Source organism: Stegostoma tigrinum, chromosome 40 (genome assembly GCF_030684315.1).
Source record: "Stegostoma tigrinum isolate sSteTig4 chromosome 40, sSteTig4.hap1, whole genome shotgun sequence".
NCBI classification, from domain to species: domain Eukaryota; kingdom Metazoa; phylum Chordata; class Chondrichthyes; order Orectolobiformes; family Stegostomatidae; genus Stegostoma; species Stegostoma tigrinum.
In genome coordinates this window covers 17,770,135-17,790,870 of record NC_081393.1, presented here as the reverse complement: position 1 = coordinate 17,790,870, position 20,736 = coordinate 17,770,135, and the positions used below count along the sequence as shown (strand labels likewise).

Below are 20,736 nucleotides of genomic sequence, written 5' to 3'. Positions count from 1 at the left end.
CATAGTGAGATTGCAGCCCTTAATTAGAATTATCTCTAATAAGAGAGTAGATGCAGTACATATCAGTGTCCCACTTAAGATATTAGATGCTGTACATACATAGAATTGTACACACAGTACTTGTGGAAAATTGGTCCTCTTAAAGAGAGTATATACATTACATAGTAGAATTGTACCGGTTAAGAGATAACATGGAATTGTCATAAACTCCCGAGAATGCAGAAGACATTCAACCAATCAAGTCTGTACTGAACCTCCAAAAGACATCCCACTCAAGCACTCTCCCGTATCCCTGCATTCTCCACGGCCAACCCACCCGAACCCGCACATCGCTGGGCACTATGGGTAATTTCGCAAGGCCAATCCACCCTAACCTATAAATCCCTGGGCACTATGGGTAATTTAGCATGGCCAACCCAACCTAACCCGGACATCCCTGGGCACTATGGGTAATTTAGCACGGCCAATCCGCCCTAACCTGCGCATCTCTGAGCACTATGGGTAATTTAACACAGCCAACCCACCCTAACCTGCACATCCCTGGGCACTATGGGTAATTTAGCACGGCCAACCCACCCTAACCCGCACATCCCTGGGCACTATGGGTAATTTAGCATGGCCAACCCAACCTAACCCGGACATCCCTGGGCACTATGGGTAATTTAGCACGGCCAATCCACCCTAACCTGCGCATCTCTGAGCACTATGGGTAATTTAACACAGCCAACCCACCCTAACCTGCACATCCCTGGGCACTATGGGTAATTTAGTACAGCCAAACCACCCTAACCCACACATCCCTGGGCACTATGGGTAATTTAGCACGGCCAACCCACCCTAACCCGCACATCCCTGGGCACTATGGGTAATTTAGCACGGCCAATCCACCCTACCCTGCACATCCCTGGGCACTATGGGTACTTTAGCACGGCCAATGCACCCTAACCAGCACACTTTTGGATTGTGGGAGGAAACTGGAGCACCCGGAGGGAACCCACCCAAACAGGGGGAAAATGTGCAAACTCCACACACAGATAGTTACCTGGGGGTGGAATCGAAGGTCGCGCTCTGACACTGTGAGGCGACAGCGTTAACCGCTGAGCCACCCAATTTTAATTCTCCTGATTGAGAGATTGGATGTAGTACTTACAAAGAATTATTTTTATTGAGGAAGCAGATTCTGTACATAAATGGAATTGTCCTGGTTTAGATTGTGAATATAGTACTTTAATAGAGCTGTCCCTATTAAGAGAATGGAGACAGTACACAGATAGACTTGCCCTATTTCAAGAGGGGTTGCAGTACATATGTTGAATTATTTCTGTTAAGAGAGTTGATGAAGTGTCGAAATAGTGTCCCTATTAACAGAGTAGATGCCATACATTAATAGAATAGCCCCTAAGAAGAGAATATGTACATTACATTGATAGAATTGTCCCTGTTAAGATAGTAGATACAGTAGGTTGATAGAATAGTCCCGATTAAGAGAGTAAGAGTTGTGCATTAATGGAATTGCCCCGATGGAAACAATAAAGTACAGGCATAAAATTGTCCCTATTCAGAGAGTGGATGAAGGATGAAAATACTGCACACGCTGAAAGTGAATGGACATAGAATTTGGTTGAATTGTCCCTATTAAGGGCCGAGATCCTGGACATAAACAGAGCTGTGCCTGTTAAGAGGGTGGTTACGGCAACTAAAAATAATTGTTATCCATAAAGAGAATAAGTACAGAAGTAGAATTATGCCTGATAAGTGAATACGCACATTACATATTGAGATATGTCCCTGTGAAGAGAGGAGATACAGAACATAAATGCAATTGTCCAACTAAGATCGTACAAACAGTAGGAAAATAGAAGCGTGCCGATTAAGAGTATCCAAAGTGCGTAAACAGAAATGTGCCTATTAAGAGAGTATCCACAGTGCGTAAACAGAAGCGTGCCTATTAAGAGTATCCACAGTGCGTAAACAGAAACGTGCCTATTAAGAGAGTATCCACAGTGTGTAAACAGAAGCGGGCCTATTAAGAGAGTATCCACAGTGTGTAAACAGAAGCGTGCTATTTAGTGAGTATCCACAGTGTGTAAACAGAAGCGTGCCTATTAAGAGAATCCACAGTGTGTAAACAGAAACGAGCCTATAAACAGTACCCACAGTGCGTAAACAGAAACGTGCCTATTAAGAGAGTATCTACAGTGTGTAAACAGAAGCGTGCCTATTAAGAGTATCCACAGTGCATAAACAGAAGCGTGTCTATTAAGAGAGAATCCACAGTGTGTAAACAGAAGCGTGCCTATTAAGAGTATCCACAGTGTGTAAACAGAAGAGTGCCTGTTAAGAGTTTCCACAGTGTGTAAACAGAAGCGTGCCTATTAAGAGAGTATCCAAAGTGTGTAAAGAGAAGCGTGCCTATTAATAGTATCCACAGTGTGTAAACAGAAGAGTGCCTATTAAGAGTATCCACAGTGTGTAAACAGAACCGTGCCTATTAAGAGTATACACAGTTCGTAAACAGAAGCGTGCCTATTAAGAGTATCCACAGTGTGTAAACAGAAACGAGCCTATTATGAGTATCCACAGTGTGTAAACAGAAGCGTGCCTATTAAGAGAGTATCCACAGTGTGTAAACAGAAGCGTGCCTATTAAGAGTTTCCACAGTGTGTAATCAGAAGCGTGCCTATTAAGAGAGTGTCCACAGTGTGTAAACAGAAGCGTGCCTATTAAGAGAGTATGTACAGTGTGTAAACAGAAGTGTGCCTAATAAGAGAGTATCCACAGTGTGTAAACAGAGGCGTGCCTATTAAGAGTATCCACAGTGTGTAAACAGAAGCGTGCCTATTAAGAGAGTATCCAGTGTGTAAACAGAAGCGTGCCTGTTAAAAGAGTATCGACAGTGTGTAAACAGAAGCGTGCCTCTTAAGAGTATCCACAATGCGTAAACAGAAGCGTGCCTCTTAAGAGTATCCACAGTGTGTAAACAGAAGCGTGACTATTAAGAGTATCCACAGTGCGTAAACGGAAGCGTGCCTATTAAGAGAGTATCCAGAGTGTGTAAACAGAAGCGTGCCTATTAAGAGAGTATCCACAGTGCGTAAACAGAAGCGTGCCTATTAAGAGTATCCACAGTGCGTAAACGGAAGCGTGCCTCTTAAGAGAGTATCCACAGTGCGTAAACAGAAGCATGCCTATTAAGAGAGTATCCACAGTGTGAAAACAGAAGCGTGCCTATTAAGAGTATACACAGTGCGTAAACAGAAGCGCGCCTATTAAGAGAGTATCCACAGTGCGTAAACAGAAGCGTGCCTATTAAGAGTATCTACCGTGCGTAAACAAAAGCCTGCCTATTAAGAGAGTATCCACAGTGTGTAAACAGAAGCGTGCCTATTAGGAGAGTATCCACAGTGTGTAAACAGAAGCGTGCCTATTAAGAAAATATCTACAGTGTGTAAAGAGAAGCGTGCCTATTAAGAGTATCCACAGTGTGTAAACAGAAGCGTGCCTATTAAGAGAGTATCCACAGTGTGTAAACAGAAGCATGGCTATTAAGAAAATATCTACAGTGTGTAAAGAGAAGCGTGCCTATTAAGAGTATCCACAGTGTGTAAATAGAAGCGTGTCCATTAAGAGTATCCACAGTGTGTAAATAGACGCGTGCCTATTAAGACAGAATCCACAGAGTGTAAACAGAAGTGTGCCTATTAATAGAGCATCCACAGTGTGAAAACAGAAGCCTGCATATTAAGAGTATCCACAGTGTGTAAAGGGAAGCGTGCCTATTAAGAGTATCCACAGTGTGTAAACAGAAGCGTGCCTAATAAGAGAGAATCCACAATGTGTAAACAGAAGCGTGCCTATTGAGAGTATCCACAGTGTGTAAACAGAAGCGTGCCTATTAAGCGAGTATCCTCAGTGTGTAAACAGAAGCCTGCCTATTAAGAGTATCCACAGTGTGTGAACAGAAGCGTGCCTATTAAGAGAGTATCCACAGTGTGTAAACAGAAGCGTGCCTATTAATAGAGTATCCTCAGTGTGTAAACAGAAGCGTGCCTATTAAGAAAGTAGCCACTGTGCGTGAATAGAAACGTGCCTATTAAGAGCATTCACAGTGTTTAGACAGAAGTGTAACTTTAAAGAGAGAACCCACAGTGTGTAAACAGAAGCGGACCTATTTAGAGAGATTCCACAGTGCGTAAACAGAAGCGTGCCTATTAAGAGAGTATCCACAGTGTGTAAAGAGAAGCGTGCCTATTAAGAGTATCCACAGTGTGTAAACAGAAGCGTGACTCTTAAGAGTATCCACAGTGTGTTAACAGAACCATGCCTATTAACAGAGTATCTACAGTGTGTGAATAGAAGCGTGCCTATTAAGAGAGTATCCACAGTGCGTAAACAGAAGCGTGCCTATTAAGCGTATCCGCAGTGTGTCAACAGAAGCGTACCTATTAAAAGTTTACTCAGTGTGTAAACAGAAGCGTGCTATTAAGAGAGTATCCACAGTTTATAAACAGAAGTGGGCCTATTAAGAGTATCCACCGTGTGTAAACAGAAGCCTGCCTATTAAGAGTATCCACAGTATGTAAACACAAGTGTGCCTATTAAGAGTATCCACAGTGTATAAACAGAAGCATGCCTATTAAGAGAGTATCCACAGTGTGTAAACAGAAGCGTGCCTAATAAGAGTATCCACAGTGTGCAAACAGAAGTGTGCCTATTCAGAATATCCATAATGTGTAAACAGAAGCGTGCCTATTAAGAGAGTATCCACAGTGTGTAAACAGAAGCGTGCCTATAAGGAGAGTATCCACAGTGTGTAAAGAGAAGCGTGCCTCTTATGAGAGTATCCAGAGTGAGTAAACGGAAGCGTGCCTGTTAAGAGAGTATCCAGAGTGTGTAAACAGAAGCGTGCCTATTAAGAGTATCCACAGTGTGTAAACAGAAGCGTGCCTATTAAGAGTATCCACAGTGCGTAAACAGAAGTGTGCCTATTAAGAGAGTATCCACAGTGTGTAAACAGAAGCGTGCCTATTAAGAGTATCCACAGTGTGTAAACAGAAGCGTGCCTATTAAGAGTGTACCCACAGTGTGTAAACAGAAGTGTGCCTATTCAGAGTATCCACAGTGTGTAAACAGAAGTTTGCCTCTTAAGAGTATCCACAGTGCGTAAACAGAAGCGTGCCTTTTAAGAGAGTATCCACAGTGCGTAAACAGAAGCGTGCCTTTTAAGAGAGTATCCACAGTGCGTAAACAGAAGCGTGCCTTTTAAGAGAGTATCCACAGTGCGTAAACAGAAGCATGCCTATTAAGAGAGTATCCACAGTGTGTAAACAGAAGCGTGCCTATTAAGAGTATCCACAGTGCGTAAACAGAAGCGTGCCTATTAAGAGAGTATCCACAGTGTGTAAACAGAAGCGTGCCTATTAAGAGTATCCACAGTGCGTAAACAGAAGCGTGCCTATTAAGAGTATCGACCGTGCGTAAACAGAAGCGTGCCTATTAAGAGAGTATCCACAGTGTGTAAACAGAAGCGTGCCTATTAGGAGAGTATCCACAGTGTGTAAACAGAAGCATGCCTATTAAGAGTGTCCACAGTGTGTAAACAGAAGAGTGCCTATTAAGGGAGTAGATACAATTTGTAAGTGAAATTATCCCCATTATGAGAATACATGCGTATAACTTTTCATCTTAAGCATTTATATAAATGAAACTGCCTCCTATTAAGATAGTAAATACAGTATATTTTTCTGAAGAAGCGTCTCGACCCGAATTGTCTGCCTTCCTGCTCCTCTGATGCTGCCTGGCCTGCTGTGTATATCCAGCTTCGCACTGTTTTATCTCAGTATATTTGTCCCTCTTCAGAGAGTAGACACTTTTCAGATATAAAATTGTCCCTGAATAGTGAGTAGACGCAGGATATACGTTCAATTATCCAATTAAGAAAGTCCATACAATACAGACAGAGAATTGTCCCGAATTAGACAAAGGATACAGCAAAAACATAGTGTTGTCGTCATTAAGAAATTAGATACAGTGCATAAAGGGAATTGATCCGAATAAGAGAGTCGATGTGGAAACACATGTGGAATTGTTGCTTGTAGGACATCGCTTACACTGCACAAATTGATCTGACCTGATTAAGCGACAGTGTATAGTTCTGAAACAGAATTGTCCCGATAAAGAGAGTGCCGACAGTACATACCTAAACGTGCCCAGATAAGAAAGTAGACACATTAATATGACAGAACTCTTGTTGTTAAGATGGTAGCTACCATTCAAAAATGCAATTGTCCCGATTAAGCGAGTTGGTCATGTACATAAATAGAATTGTCCCTATACAGAGTGTGGCTATAGAACATACATAGAATTGTCCCTATACAGAGTGTGGCTATAGAACATACATAGAATATATATAGAATTGTCCCTATACAGAATGCGGGTATAGAACCTTACACAGAATTGTCCCTATACAGAGTGTGAGTATAGAGCATACATAGAATTATCCCTATACCGAGTGTGGGTATAGAATATACGTAGATTGTCCCTATTAGGCGAGCACAGAAAGTATATGAATTGAATATTTCTAATTAAGAGGGCATGTACAGTACTTAAGTAGGATTGCTCCGGTAAGAGAGTGAATACATTATAGAATTTCCCCTATTCAGAGACTGCATGCCGACCATGAGTATACTAGTATCTGCTCTGATTCAGAAGGTAACTACTGCAGATTAATAGGCTTGTTCCGAATGAGAGAGTAGGCACAGTGAATACAGAGAATTGTCACTATTGAAAGAGGGGCTACACCACATTGTTCCTATTAGAGAGAGAGCACAATACATAAATAGGAATCTCCCCATTTGGAGAGTGGATAACTGGTTTACTATTGTTGTAATTAAAAGAGACTGTACTGTTCATTAATGGGATTGTCCCTGTTAAGAGACTGCATGTAGTACGTGCATAGAATTGTCTCTGTTAAGAAGTTAAACGCAATATAAAAATACAAATATCCTTAATAGGGGAATAGCTTCAGTACCGAGATGGAATTGTCCCTGTTAAGAGACTGGGTGGAGTACATAAACAGAATTTTCCTTGTTGGCTGTCGGTACAGTACATATATAGAAGTGATCCTGTAAAGAAAGTGGGTGCAGTACACACAATTAATTGACCCTCTGAAGAGAGTCGATAATTGGAATTGCCCCTACTAAGAGAATAGATCCTATGAAGACTGTAGCTTTGGTACACATATCGAATTGTTTCTACTCATTGCGTAGATAAAGCACACACGAACAAATGTGCTCATTAATAGAGAGACAGCAAGAACTGCCGACGCTGGAATCAGAGATAACACAGTGTGGAGCTGGAGGAACACAGCAGGCCAGGCAGCATCAGAGGAGCAGGAAAGTTGCTGTTTTGTGTCAGGACCCTTCTTCAGACCTTTTTTCTTTGTTACTTTGTTGCCTCCTTATTAATAAAGTAGGGATAATGCGTTTATAAAATCCTCCCTATTTAGAGAGTGGATGAAGCACATCAATAATGTTAACTTTATTAAGTGAATAGACACAGTATATGAATAAAATTGACTCTATTAAGAGAGTAGATACCGTGCAAGATTAGAATTGTCCCTACTAAGAGGGCAGAAACAATATAACATTAAAATTGTCCCTATTAAGAGACTGGAAACAATACGCAGTTAGAATTGTCCCTGTTAAGAGAGGAGATACGGTACGTAATTAAAATTGTCCCTAATAAGAGAGTAAATACAGCTCATAATTAGAACTGTCCCTATTAAGACAGGTGATATAGTACATAATTAGAATTGTCCCCAATAGGAGAATAGATAAAGTACAGAAGTAGAATGGTCTCTATTAACAGAGTAGAAGCAATACAGAATTAGAAGAGTCCCTATTAACAAAGTAGCCACAATACATAATTAGAATTCCCTCTAATAACAGAGTAGAAACAGTACATAAGTTGAATCATCCCTATTAACAGAGTAGATATCATACATATTTAGAATCGTCCCCTTAGGAGAATAGATACACTACAGAATTAAAACTGTCCCTAACAAGAGAGTAGATATAGTACAGAATTAGAATTGTCTCTATTAAGAGAGTAGAAACAATACTTAATTAGAATTGTCCCTATTTAGAGAGGCGATATGGTACATAATTAATATTGCCACTAATAAGAGAGTAGATACAGCACATAATTATGATTGTCCCTATTACGAGAGTAGATACAATACATAATTGGAATTGTCCAAATTAAGAGAGGAGCTTCAGTGCTTAAGTAAAATCATCCTTATTAAGAGGGCAGATACAGTACATGGCTGGAACTGTCTCTATTAAGATAGTAGAAGCAAATCATAATTAGAATTGTCCCTACTAAGAAACTGGAAACAATACACGGTTAGAGTTGTCCCTGTTTGGAGAGTAGATGCAGTACGTAAGTAGAATTGTCCCTATTAACAGAGTAGATACAGTTCATAATTATAATTGTCCCTAATGAGAGGAGATACTGTTCATAATTAGAATTGTCCCGACTAAGAGAGTAGAAACAGTACGTAAGTTGAATCATCCCTATTAACAGAGTAGATATCGTACCTATTTAGAATCGTCCACTTAGGAGAATAGATACACGACAGAATTAAAACTGTCCCTAATAAGAGAGTAGATACAGTACAGAATTAGAATTGTCTCTATTAAGACAGCAGATACAGTACATAATTAGAAGTGTCTCTGTTAACAGAGTAGAAACAACACAGAATTAGAAGAGTCCCTATTAACAAGGTAGACGCAGCACATAATTAGAATTGTTCCTTTAAGAGCGCAGAAACAATACATAAGTTGAATCATCCCTATTAACAGAGGAGATAGTGTACATAATTAGAGTTTTCCCTATTAAGAGAGTAGAAACAATATATAAAGACATTGCCCCCATTAAGAGAGTAGATAGACTGTACATAAAAGAGACCGGATTAAAACAGCAGGTACAGCACATAGTTAGAACTGTCTCCATTAAGAGACAAGGGACAGTACATAAACAGGTGCGATTCTTTAAAAAATTGGATACAGTGCATACATAGAACTAACCTTATTAACAGAATGCAAACCCGATATAAGTCAAGGCGTTGCAATGAATAGAGGCGATGCAGCAGAGAGAATTGTCCTTATAAAGACTGTTGATTGAATACATGCGTCGAATTATGTGTACAAAGAAAATAGCGTGCAATGAATTTTCCCGATTAATAAAGTCCATCCAGTAGAGAATTGGTGTGAAGCTGGATGAACACAGCAGCCCAGCAGCATCAGAGGAGCAGGAAAGGTGACGTTTCGGGTCGAGACCCTTCTTCAGAAAAGATTCTCCAGCATCGCCAGTTCCTACTATCTCAGACTCACCAACATCGCCAGTTCCTACTTTATCTCAGATTCTCCAACATCGCCAGTTCCTACTTTATCTCAGATTCTCCATCATCGCCAGTTCCTACTTCATCTCAGACTCTCCAGCATCGCCAGTTCCTACTATCTCAGATTCTCCAGCATCGCCAGTTCCTACTATCTTAGATTCTCCAGCATCGCCAGTTCCTACTTTATCTCAGATTCTCCAGCATCGCCAGTTCCTATTATCTCAGACTCTCCAGCATCGCCAGTTCCTACTTTATCTCAGATTCTCCAGCATCGCCAGTTCCTACTATCTCAGATTCTCCAGCATCGCCAGTTCCTACTTTATCTCAGATTCTCCAGCATAAGTTCCTACTATCTCAGTGGACAATTGTCTTGATTAAGATTTTAGGATCACTGATAGAATTGGTCCTATTAAGCGACTGGATACAGCGCAACCTTCATATTGCTCCTAATACAAGAGTAGTCACGGTACACACAATGAATAGAATTCTCCCTGTTTCGAGAACAGCTATACACTTGGATACAGTTCTGCCTACTTAATATATGGCTGAAGTGAACGAATTGAATTGCCCCTATTAGAAATGTGGATCAGTACATTAACAGAATTGTCCCTATTCAGAGAGTAGGTACAGTTCATAAATAGTGATTTCTCTTTATTAAGGGAGCTTTTCCTTCTAAGAGAGTAAGTACATAAAGACTCCCCATTATGAGAGTAGGTAAATACATACATACTTACATACAATTTTCCCCCTAAAGAGGCCAATAAATATTTTCCCAATTAACAGAGTAGATTAGTATGTGGATAAAACTAGCCCTATTAAGAGAATGTTACAGTACATATATAACATTTCCCCTATTAAGAGACTAATACAGTTCTTAGAATTGTCCCTGTTAAGAAAGCAGGTACAGTAAATAGAATTGGTTCTCTCAAGAGAGTAAATACAGTATATATAGAGAATTGTTCTCATTAAGAGAGAGCATACAGTGACAGAAAGAGAATTGCTCTATTAAGGGAGCAGCTACAGTACATAAGTACATTATCCCTATTAAAAGAGTAGATAAAGTAAATGAATAGATTTTTCCCTATTAAGAGTTCATATTGTATATAAATAGAATTGTCTCTTAAAAACTAGATACAGAACACACATTCAATTGTTCCTATTATGAGGGTAGGTGCAATAATTAAATATAATTGTCCCTATTAAGAGAATTGGCATATACAATTGTCCCTATCTGGAAACTAGACATTGAAATTACATAGATGTGTTGCTAATGGATACAGTACATAAATAGAATTTTCACTATCTTGGAACATATATTGAAATGTTCCTGTTAAGAAAGCAGATAAACATAACTATAAATGTCCCTAATAAGAGAGTAGGTCAAGTGCATGGATAGAATTGCCCCTAATAAGACAGTACATACACAAGAGTTATCCCTATTAGCTGAGGAGATACAGTACAGAAATAGAATTTTTCCTATTGAGAAAGAGTGCTGTACATAAATATATTTTTCCCTGTTGTGATAGTTAACAAAATACCTACATTCAATCTCCTCGTTAAGAGAATGGGTACATACACGCACAGAATTGTCCTTATTTGAAATATAGATACTGTTCATAAATTAAATTATATCAAAAAATTAAAATGTGGATACAGTATATACATAGAATTGTCCTTATTTAAAATGTGGACACTGTTCATAAATAAAGTACTATCAAAAATATGGATTTTATTATTAAATTCTTATGCAAATGTGTACATAAATAAAATAGCCCATATTAAGAATGTTTATACTGTACATTAAAAAAAACTGACCCGATTAGGAAACGAGATATACGATATGCATAGAATTGTCCCTATTAAGACAGTACACGCAGTACTTAATAGAATTTTCCTAATTAAGAGAGTAACATACAGTAACGTAAATGTGTCTGTAAGACGAGAGTAGGTACAGAACATTTATAGTACTGCTCCTGTTCGGAGAACAGATATTATATACGAATAATATTGTCCCAATTGAAAGAATAGATGCATTACAAATAGAATTGTACCTATTAGGTGAATAGTTCCTGTGCATGTGAGGAATGATGCCTGTTGAGAGACGAGATATGTGACATTGACACAATTGTTTCTAGTGGGGGCGAAGGTATAGTACATAAATTTTAAAAATGCTCCTGTTAAGAGTGTTGGTACAATTGAGACATGGAAGTGCTTGTCTTAAGAGAGTAGATACAGTACATGAATCGACTTGGCTCGATGAAGACAGTAAAATGCAGTATGTACATAGAATTGTCCCCATTAAAAGAGTAGATTCAGTGTTTCAAGAAAATTCTCTGTATTGAGAGTAGAGACGGTATATATGCTCCGATTAGGACCGTCCCTGTTTAGAGAGTGCCTACAGTGCGTATAGAATTGCCCCCATTAAAAGTGAATAGATGCAATACGCGTACAAATTTGTCCCTATTAAGAGACGAGATACGGAACATATATACAATTTCTGAAGAAGGGTTTAGGCCCGAAACGTCAGCTTTCCTGCTCCTCTGATGCTGTGTTCATCCAGCTCTACACCTCGTTATCTCACATATACAATTGATCTTATTAAGAGAGCATATGCGTTGCTAGAATTGTCCCTATTAAGTGACGAGATGCTGATATCATAGATGAAATTATTCCTATTTAGAGAGTAGGTACAGTACATAAACAGAGCCGTCCTTCTTAGGAGAGTAGTTAAAATGGATGAAATTGTTTGCTTTAGGAGAATAGCTGCTGTACGTAAAGACTGGTCCCGAATAAGCGGGTCGTTACAGTACATAGGTAGAATTGTTCCTCTGAGGAAAGTCGACACATCGCATACAATAAATTTTCCTTATTAAAACGGCAAATACGGTAGAAAAATAGATTTGCCCCTACTACATAAGAGTAGATGTAGTCCATACATGGAACTGTCCCTCTTACAGAGCGGGTACACAGAATTGCCCCTTTTAAGAGACTAGGTATGGAAGGTACACGGAAATTGTCCCTATTCCGAGAGCAGATGCAGTACGGAAGGGATTGCCCGTGTTCAGTAAGCTCCAACACCTCTCCATTGCAATGAAATCAAACCCAGAGCTCATGCAATGCAAAAAATCTTTAAACCCTCTCTCTCCAAACAAAAATCCAAGGGGAAGACACTGAACCGTCGCAGGTTTCGTTGAAAGCAGAGCCCCGCAGCCGGGCGCAGCCCATGTCGGTGACTCGCCCCGTTCAAACGAGCCTCTGTCACATCGAAAGCTGGTGCCTTCCGCAACAAATCCGTACGGATAGAGGGGCCGGGAAGGGCGCTTCGAGAGCAGGACTGAGCTTTGGGCAGCTCAGAGACGCTGGCTACACCGTGCCCAGTGACTGGCAGAACCTGCAAATCCCAAAACCTTTTGTTATTGCGTTTGCAAAGGAATGAAGTCGTTCTGAGGGGAAATGGATTGATTTGCCTGTGACAAATTTGTGTGTGTGGGTAGTTAAACATGTATACAATATTTATATTTGTGTGTAGAGAATGTATGTGTTTAATTACACACTGTACATGTAGTGAACAATCATCCAGCTCTACACCTCGTTATCTCATAACTACATCGCAGCCACCTCCGGAACGTTTCCCAGGTTTGCAGATTAATTTGAAAATCGCCCATCGACATGCGTTCCTGAGGAGAACTGCTTCATCCCGCTCGAACGGAAACTGCGGGATCTGAGGGAGCACCGCTTTGGGCAGGGGTAAAATAAAAGTAACTGCGCAGAGGAAACTGCTCGGTTTCTCTCGCTTCAGGAGCAAGGCTGGTGGTTTGCGCCGTTCTCTGGGGTCAGAGCTAGGGATTGAGGTGGTAGGGGCTTGTGGGGGGGGGGGAGGGGGGTGGGTGGGAGCTGCACAGTTGGAACACCTTTCCCAGAATGTCCTGCTTCGCTCCCCTTATTCCAAGCGGTTGTTTGAAACAAAACCAAAAGAGAGAGAGAGAGAAAAAAATCTGCTTGCCCTGCGTCTGTCAGCCTTTAGTTTTTTAATTTACCCTTCCTCTGTCAGAAGTCAGGCACGTAAATGCTGGGCTGCATTAAACAAGCTTTGCGAAAACCAACACATGGAATAACCCTCTGCCATCACCCACCCCCCCACCCTCCAACAACCCCACAACTTTCATGTGCATCTGAATTTTCAGAAGAATCACTGAATTTTCAGCAAACGACTTCGGAAAATTGCTGGAGAAACGCAGCAGCATCCGCGGAGGGAGCGCGTTATACAATTAGCGTCTCGAATCCTTCTTCAGAGCGCAGTTTGTCTTCGCAAAAATCTCCATGGGTTCATTTTTTTATTTTGTTCCTCCGCAACTTCTGATTTCCAGCGTCTTTGAATTTCTTTTTCCCTCTCTCTCTCTCTCTCTCTCTCTGCCCATTGAATTACTGACTTTCGCAACGATTGCAAGCAGTCTATGGGCTCAGGGATGAATTCGATACAGTTTCATGCATCTTAGCGTGGAAATTACACCCCCTCAAACGGTCATTAACTCCAACGGAGCCTGGTTAAAGTGAAATTGGGCATTTGGAAAGTTACAAACGGATAGTCTGATCCAGTAATGGTCAGATTTTATTGTCCACTTACACTAGATATTATTGCTCGGACATAACCAGATATGATGACCCAGTTATAATCATGTATTTCTACATTATTAGTAACAAATTATTATCCAGATCTAAAGAGATATTACTACCCAGCTAAAGCCACATATAATTGCCGAGATATAAACAGATATTATTATATGTAATATTGTATAATCAGATATTACTACTCAGATGCAGCTAACCAGTTACAATCATTCCTCATTTCCCAGCTTCATTTAGAATCTGAGATAACAAGGTGTAGAGCTGGATGAACACAGCAGGCCAAGCAGCATCAGAGAAGCAAGAAGGCTGACGTTTCGGGCCTCGACCCTTCTTCAGAAATCACTTAAGAGTGTGGAAATTCGGCCCAGCAAGCCCACACCCACCCTCCGAAGAGCATCCCACCCAGGCCCTACGCTACTCCTGTAACCCTGCATCTCCCATGGCTATTCCTGCCCAGGTATTATCACCCAGCAATAAACTCATGTTATTCTGCAGTTCTAAAGATATTATTGCAAAGGGAAGCCCAGACATTGTTGCTCAGTTACAGCTAGATATTAGTGAAGACACTACAGCCCTAACAGATCACAGGGCTGTTCTCCTGTTATAGGGAGAGAGATGACTGGTGGTGTTTCAGCCTGAGGGAGATGATGCCTCAGGCGAGGGGAATGATTGTGAAGGACAGTCTTTCAGGTAATGTGGGAAATTAGCTACACTCTTAATGTCGCTCTGCACTGCAAACCAGCCATCCAGCTACAGCTAGATGTTACTACTCAGATGTAATATGATCTTCTCCAAGAGGAACCAACTGTTAAACCCACAGCCAACTGCTGCCTTTCTGCTGAGTGGCACTGAATTTGGATGAAACAAAACTTTCGCAGTCACTTCGCTAAAATAGGGAAATCCCAACAAAATAACGTCGAGGAGTGGAGGGGCTGGTGGTTGTGCTGAACTCCGATGTGCCAACCCGCAGTTCTACTCCAAACACCGCCTTCCTCTCACTGAGGACTTGGGAAAGGTTCCTCAGCATTTGAGGAGCAATACAAAATCCTCCTGCTCGTGAGGCTGGTTCTTTAGGGCTTAGCATGCGTTTATTGCAATCATTGCCTGCTCTTGCATTCTGTTTTAATTGGCATTCCCATTTCCTTCCTAATAATCTGAGTGCCACCGAACTGATCTGTATTTGTCGCCAGCATGATCAAGAAATGAAAACTTACACAAAACTTACAGAAGACTTAAAAGCTGCTTGCTTTGGAATGATATGAACTCATTCTGATATGGCTGCAAAAGGTTATCCAGGCACACTGAGCCAGTCATCTTTGGTGTAGCTGTGCGATGCTGGTTTATGGAGTAAATAGAGCTGACCTTGCCCAATAAGTTGACCCAGAATTAGAGCTTCATACGCAGGACATTTCGTTAATTCTGTTGCAAATACAAGCCTTATTGTTGTCAATATTGATCGTGGAATCCCTACGGCGCAGAAGCCGGCCATTAAAGCCCATTGGGTCCACACCAACCATCTGTAGAGTATCCCACCCAAACACACACCCTCTACCCAGTCTCTGCAATCGTGCATTTCCCACAGTCAATCCATCTAATCTGCACATTTTTGGACGATGGGAGAAAGCCCACACAGACACAGGGAGACTGTGCAAACTCCACACAGACAATCACCAAAGGCGGAATTGACCCAATGCTCCCCAGTGCAGTGAGGCAGTTGTGCTAACCACTGGGCCACCATGCCATCTGATGCTGGTGCTGATGTTTCTGTTGTTGCTGCTGTTCTTATTGTTGATGCTGATGTTAGTTTGCTTGTTGATGTTCTTTTTGATGTTGTTGCTGTTGCTGTTGATGTTTTTGGTGTTGATGTTCATATTGCTGATGATAATGTTGTTAATCTTGTTGATATTGATGATGATGTTGTCAGTTCTGAGGAAGGGTCACTGGACCCGAAACGTTAGCTCTGTTTTCTCCTCCTCAGATACTGCCAGATGCTTTTGATGCCAGTTCCCACATTTGAAGAACCTTTCAAGCAGATTTTAATTGAGTGTGTAGGTCCCTTCTCTGAAAGCAAAAGTGGGAACCAGTATTTGCTATTTGTATTGGATATTTTTGCCAGGTCCCCGGAGGTAATTCGTTATGGAAAGTCAAGGCAAAAAAAAATGCTGTGGACGAGTTGCTTGCTTTCTTTGCCCGTTCTGGAATACCCAGGGAGATTCAGTCAGACCAAAGGTCCAATTTTACTGCCAAATTATTTCATGAGGTCATGGATAGTTTAGGCATCCAACACTTGTTTGTACCATCCGTGACCCAGGGAGCATTGGAAAGGAGGCATCTGACCCTAAAGACCATGCTGGGGGTTATTGCCAGGATTACACAAATGTTTGGGATAAAGGTATCCCATTCATATTGTTTGCTATTAGAGATGCTCCAAATGGATCAACGCAGTTAACTGCATGTGAGTTGATATCTGCACACAAAATAGGAGGGTCTCTAAAATTAAGGAAAAGTTAATAGTCACAAAGTCAGAGATCTCACAGTTGGATTATGTGTCTGAGGTGAGAGAAGGACTAAACAGAGTCAATGAATTAACTAAACAACATTTGAAGGTGGCACAGCACATAATAAAGCAAGAAGCAGGTAAGAAATATAAAATTTGTACGTTTGCCCGTGGGGTTAAAGTTTTGGTGCTGTTACCAGTGGTAGCAAACCCCATCAAAGCAAGGTTTAGTGGTCCCAATCAGATTGAGAGGTTAAGTCAGGTGAATTATCTGATAAAGATGACAGATAGAAAATACTTTATCAGGTATGTCATGTGAACACGCTGAAACATTAGGGAAAGGGAACTGGAAAAACAGGTGTGTCACTGGCACTCAGAGTGAGGAATCAAATCCTGATGGCTTGGATTGTGATGTGCCTCATAATAAATTGAATAATGAACAAGAACCTAAAGAATGGGATAGAGTAGTGAGCTGTCTGTCCCAGAAACAGAGAATTGAATTGAAAGACTTATTAGAGAGCAATGAGGATATATGTATAAATAAAACAGGAAGGACTAATACCACAAGAGATTGACATAGGGAATGCTGTTCCAATCAAACAACACCCCTACAGGCTTAATCTTCTTAAAGCAGCACAGGTTCAGAAGGAAGTGGAAATGATGCTGAGTCCAAGTGAGTGGATTTCGCTGATTGTGTTGGTTCCCAAATCTGATGGTACTCATCAATTCTGCATAGATTATCGGAAGGTGAATACCATGACTAAATCAGACTCACACCCAACTCCAAGGCTGTGTGGAAAAAGTAGGACGAGCCACTTACATCACAAAGCTGGACTTACTTTGTGGTTACTGGCAGATACCTTTGCCAGAGAGAGTGAAAGAAGTTTCTGCATTTGTAACCCCGAACGGGCTATATCAATTTAAAGTAATGCCCTTTGGAATGAAAAATGCACCAGCCGATTCTCAAAGGCTTGTGAACAGAGTTGTGGCAGGATTGTCTAATTGTGCTGTCTATGTAGATGACTTTAGCCGTTCATGGGCAGATCACATGGAGCATTTGGCAGACCTCGTTGAGTTTCTACAGAATGCAAAGTTGAGTGTAAACGTGGGACAAACAGAATTTGTGCGAGGGGAAGTGACGTTCTTCGGGCACAACATCGGACATGGATGAATAGCACTGAGGAATGTGAGGATTGAGGAATTTCCAAGACCATTCTCGAAGAAGGAAGTGCTACATTTTTTTTGGAATTGAGCAGATTACACAATAAAGTTGGACAAAACTGTAGCAGTATGGTGGCACTGTTTATGGATTTGCTGAAGGAGAACTTGAAATTCTGGTGGACAGAATGATTCCAGGAAGCATTTGAGAATTTGAAAGCACCAATTTTAGCCATACTAAATTTCTTGAAACCCTTTAAAGTCCCCACTGTCACAAGTGATGTATGGGTTGGAGCTGTGTTGTTGTGGGACGATGATTGTGGGATTCAACGGCCAATCAGTTATTTTTCAAAGAAACTAAGTATCCACCAGAAAAGGATAATCAACCATTGAAAAGGAGTTATGGAGTTTGGTTCTGAACTTACAACATTTTAACATTTACATTGCAAACTATGCATCAGAGACAGTTGTATACACCGATTGCAATCCTTTGGTGTTTCTGGAAAGATTCGAGGACAAGGACACCAGATTATCTCATTGGAGTCTTATATTACCAGAATTTAATTTACGAGTTGTACATGCTGTAGGTCATGTAAATGTTGTTGCAGATGTGTTAACACATGTTTAAAAGAAAAATATGTATATATGATAGAAGCAATAGTGTGCAATGTTATGTATAAATGGAATTAGTATAAAGTCCTCTACATTAATGAGCTATGGATCTAGTAATGTAATAGAGTTAGGATTTTTAAACAAAGAGAAAAATGAAGCCAGATTTTCATAATGATGCTTCTTTTTTTTGAGGCGGATGTGTTGCAAAGATGGATAGAGTACTTGTTGAGTGAAAGGCAGGACATTAAAATTTGGTGTTTTCAAAATATTGATGTTTTGTGAGTGAAAGGCAGGTTGTGGTCCCTTTAAATGATGATGTGTTTTTTCTCAGCTTGGAGAAAAATAGAGATCTGTGGTCAGCTTGCTGATGAGCCAAGCATCTGAATTGTAACATTTGTGTCAAAAGGCTGTACTTTTAGCATTTTTATCATGTCAACAAATTGAATTTAGCCAATTAATTTAAACCACGCCCTTAGATACCAAAAATCAATTAAATTTAAATCTGATGGTTTTGACAACATAAGACCAATCCCATTTTAAGAAATTGATATGTCATCAAGGGTATAAATGATGAGGGAATTTGGACAGAACCAACTGCCATCTGGTAAGTGATCAACTCTCGCAGCTTTTACTAAAAGCATCATCCGATTATTAAAGGTACTTTGGTGTTCTTAGCTAATATTCCAGACAGAGCAATTTGATGATAGTATAAGGTAGCAGTGGAGGTTAGATAGACCTTAGGTTTTGGGCACAAGTTCAGCACAACATCATGGGCTGAAGGGCCTGTACTGTTATATGTTCTAAGTTCTAATTCACAGAGAGAACATTCCTAACAGAGGATCAATGGAGAAAGCACAGAAAATTCTAGATGCAACCTGGCTGTAATTTCAAGAAACTAATTTTTTTTTGGTTTGTACTTATATCTATTAGAACAGCATACGATTAGAATCTTGTTTTATGCAGGAATAGTTGGTAGTTAGAGGGGAGTTTTTTGGGTGACTGACGATTTAGTTAATGTGTTCAAATTGTTACTTGTTGATTTCAAAGTGAGTGTCAGGGCTTTATTTTATTGAACCACTCCTGTATAACAGAGTGTGGGCTCTCTTAACAGATTATCAGGTGTAGCGTGCCTCTCTGAGTGGGGGGGGGGGGTCAACCTCCACTTTACAACATAGTGTTGATGTTGATGTTGTTGGTTATTTTGTTATTGATGCTGTTGTTGAAGTCGATGATATTGACATTCCTTGCCATACATTCTCAATCTTGTTTTTACTCAATCTCTCCCAGTGTACTGCGACCTTATCGCTTACACCTGAGCAGGTAAGTGGGAGCGGTTTTACCTCACCCCCAGCTGCTCCAAAGCCCCTTTCCCGTTAAAAAGAAGGTAATTTCCCCCCCCCCAACCAACCTTGCTATTTCTTTGCTGTTGAGTGAATCCTGTAGTATCAATGTATCATCTCTCATTAGAACCACTGACAAAAGATCACTATTTAGCTACTACGGAGTCTTACCCAGCCCCCCACCAGGAACCCAAGAGAACCTCATCTATTATCTAACTAACTTCCCCCATTCGGTTGTTACATTCTGTTATTTGCTCTCCTGGTTCCTTCCTACGAACTGCTGAAATTAACATGAAATTAACAGCCCAGCCTCAGGCAGCCGCGGATTCTCGTCGACCGCTGTATGTTCGCTGGAATTGCGAACAGGATTTCGTTATCAGAGAGAAGGGAATTGAACGGAGGCTTGCAAACGTTTCGGAGGGGGTGTGCGGGCTAGGGATTAAAAGTCAGCCCGGCTCACGAAATGCGCATTTTGTTTTTGGTTATCTAATGAAGGGAGGGGTTACAATCCCTATTTTCCCACCCTCAGACGGGGACCATCCCTGCAATCTGAGGCTACAGGGGAAATTAGACCCCGTAGCCAATGCAGAGATAATGGGAACTGCAGATGCTGGAGAATTCCAAGATAATAAAATGTGAGGCTGGATGAACACAGCAGGCCAAGCAGCATCTCAGGAGCACCCAATGCAACCACTTTTGTATCAGAGATAACAGGAACTGCAGATGCTGGAGAATCTGAGATAACACAGCAGGCCAAGCAGCATCAGAAGGGCAGGGGGATTCATCCAGCTCTACACCTCGTTTCCTCACTTTTGTTTTTGCGTTGTTTTACAGTCAGTTGCAACATTCTTATAGCGCCAGAGTTAATCTCCCCCTCCATCGGCCTATATTGTCAGCCTTACACTGTGGCAATCTGTAACAAAATTCTCACACTCTCAACTCACAAGCTCAGCCTAAGCTAAAATCACTACACATTAATACCTGTCAATTTCAGCTCCTACTAAATGACTACACACTTATGTCAGACTATTTCAGCCCCTGCCCGTTGGTAATGCAATTACCACAAGGAAATACTCGAGTTAATCTTACATCTTACCTGG

At 40.9% G+C, this 20,736-nt stretch overlaps 1 protein-coding gene across 2 annotated transcripts in view; it reads right to left on the bottom strand.

Annotated features, from left to right (window-relative positions):
* The window catches only part of LOC132206647 (paired box protein Pax-8-like), a 57,263-nt gene that overhangs the window by 34,548 nt on the left and 1,979 nt on the right, over positions 1–20,736 (bottom strand). The window contains exon 2 of one of the 2 annotated variants that reach the window (XM_059641137.1): positions 20,733–20,736. This exon is cut by the window's right edge and continues 34 nt beyond it. The exons of the other annotated variant lie outside the window; for it this stretch is intronic. Within the exon in view, the coding sequence (XP_059497120.1) occupies positions 20,733–20,736 (4 nt within the window). The remainder of the gene's footprint in view (positions 1–20,732) is intronic. 2 annotated transcript variants of the gene reach the window in all.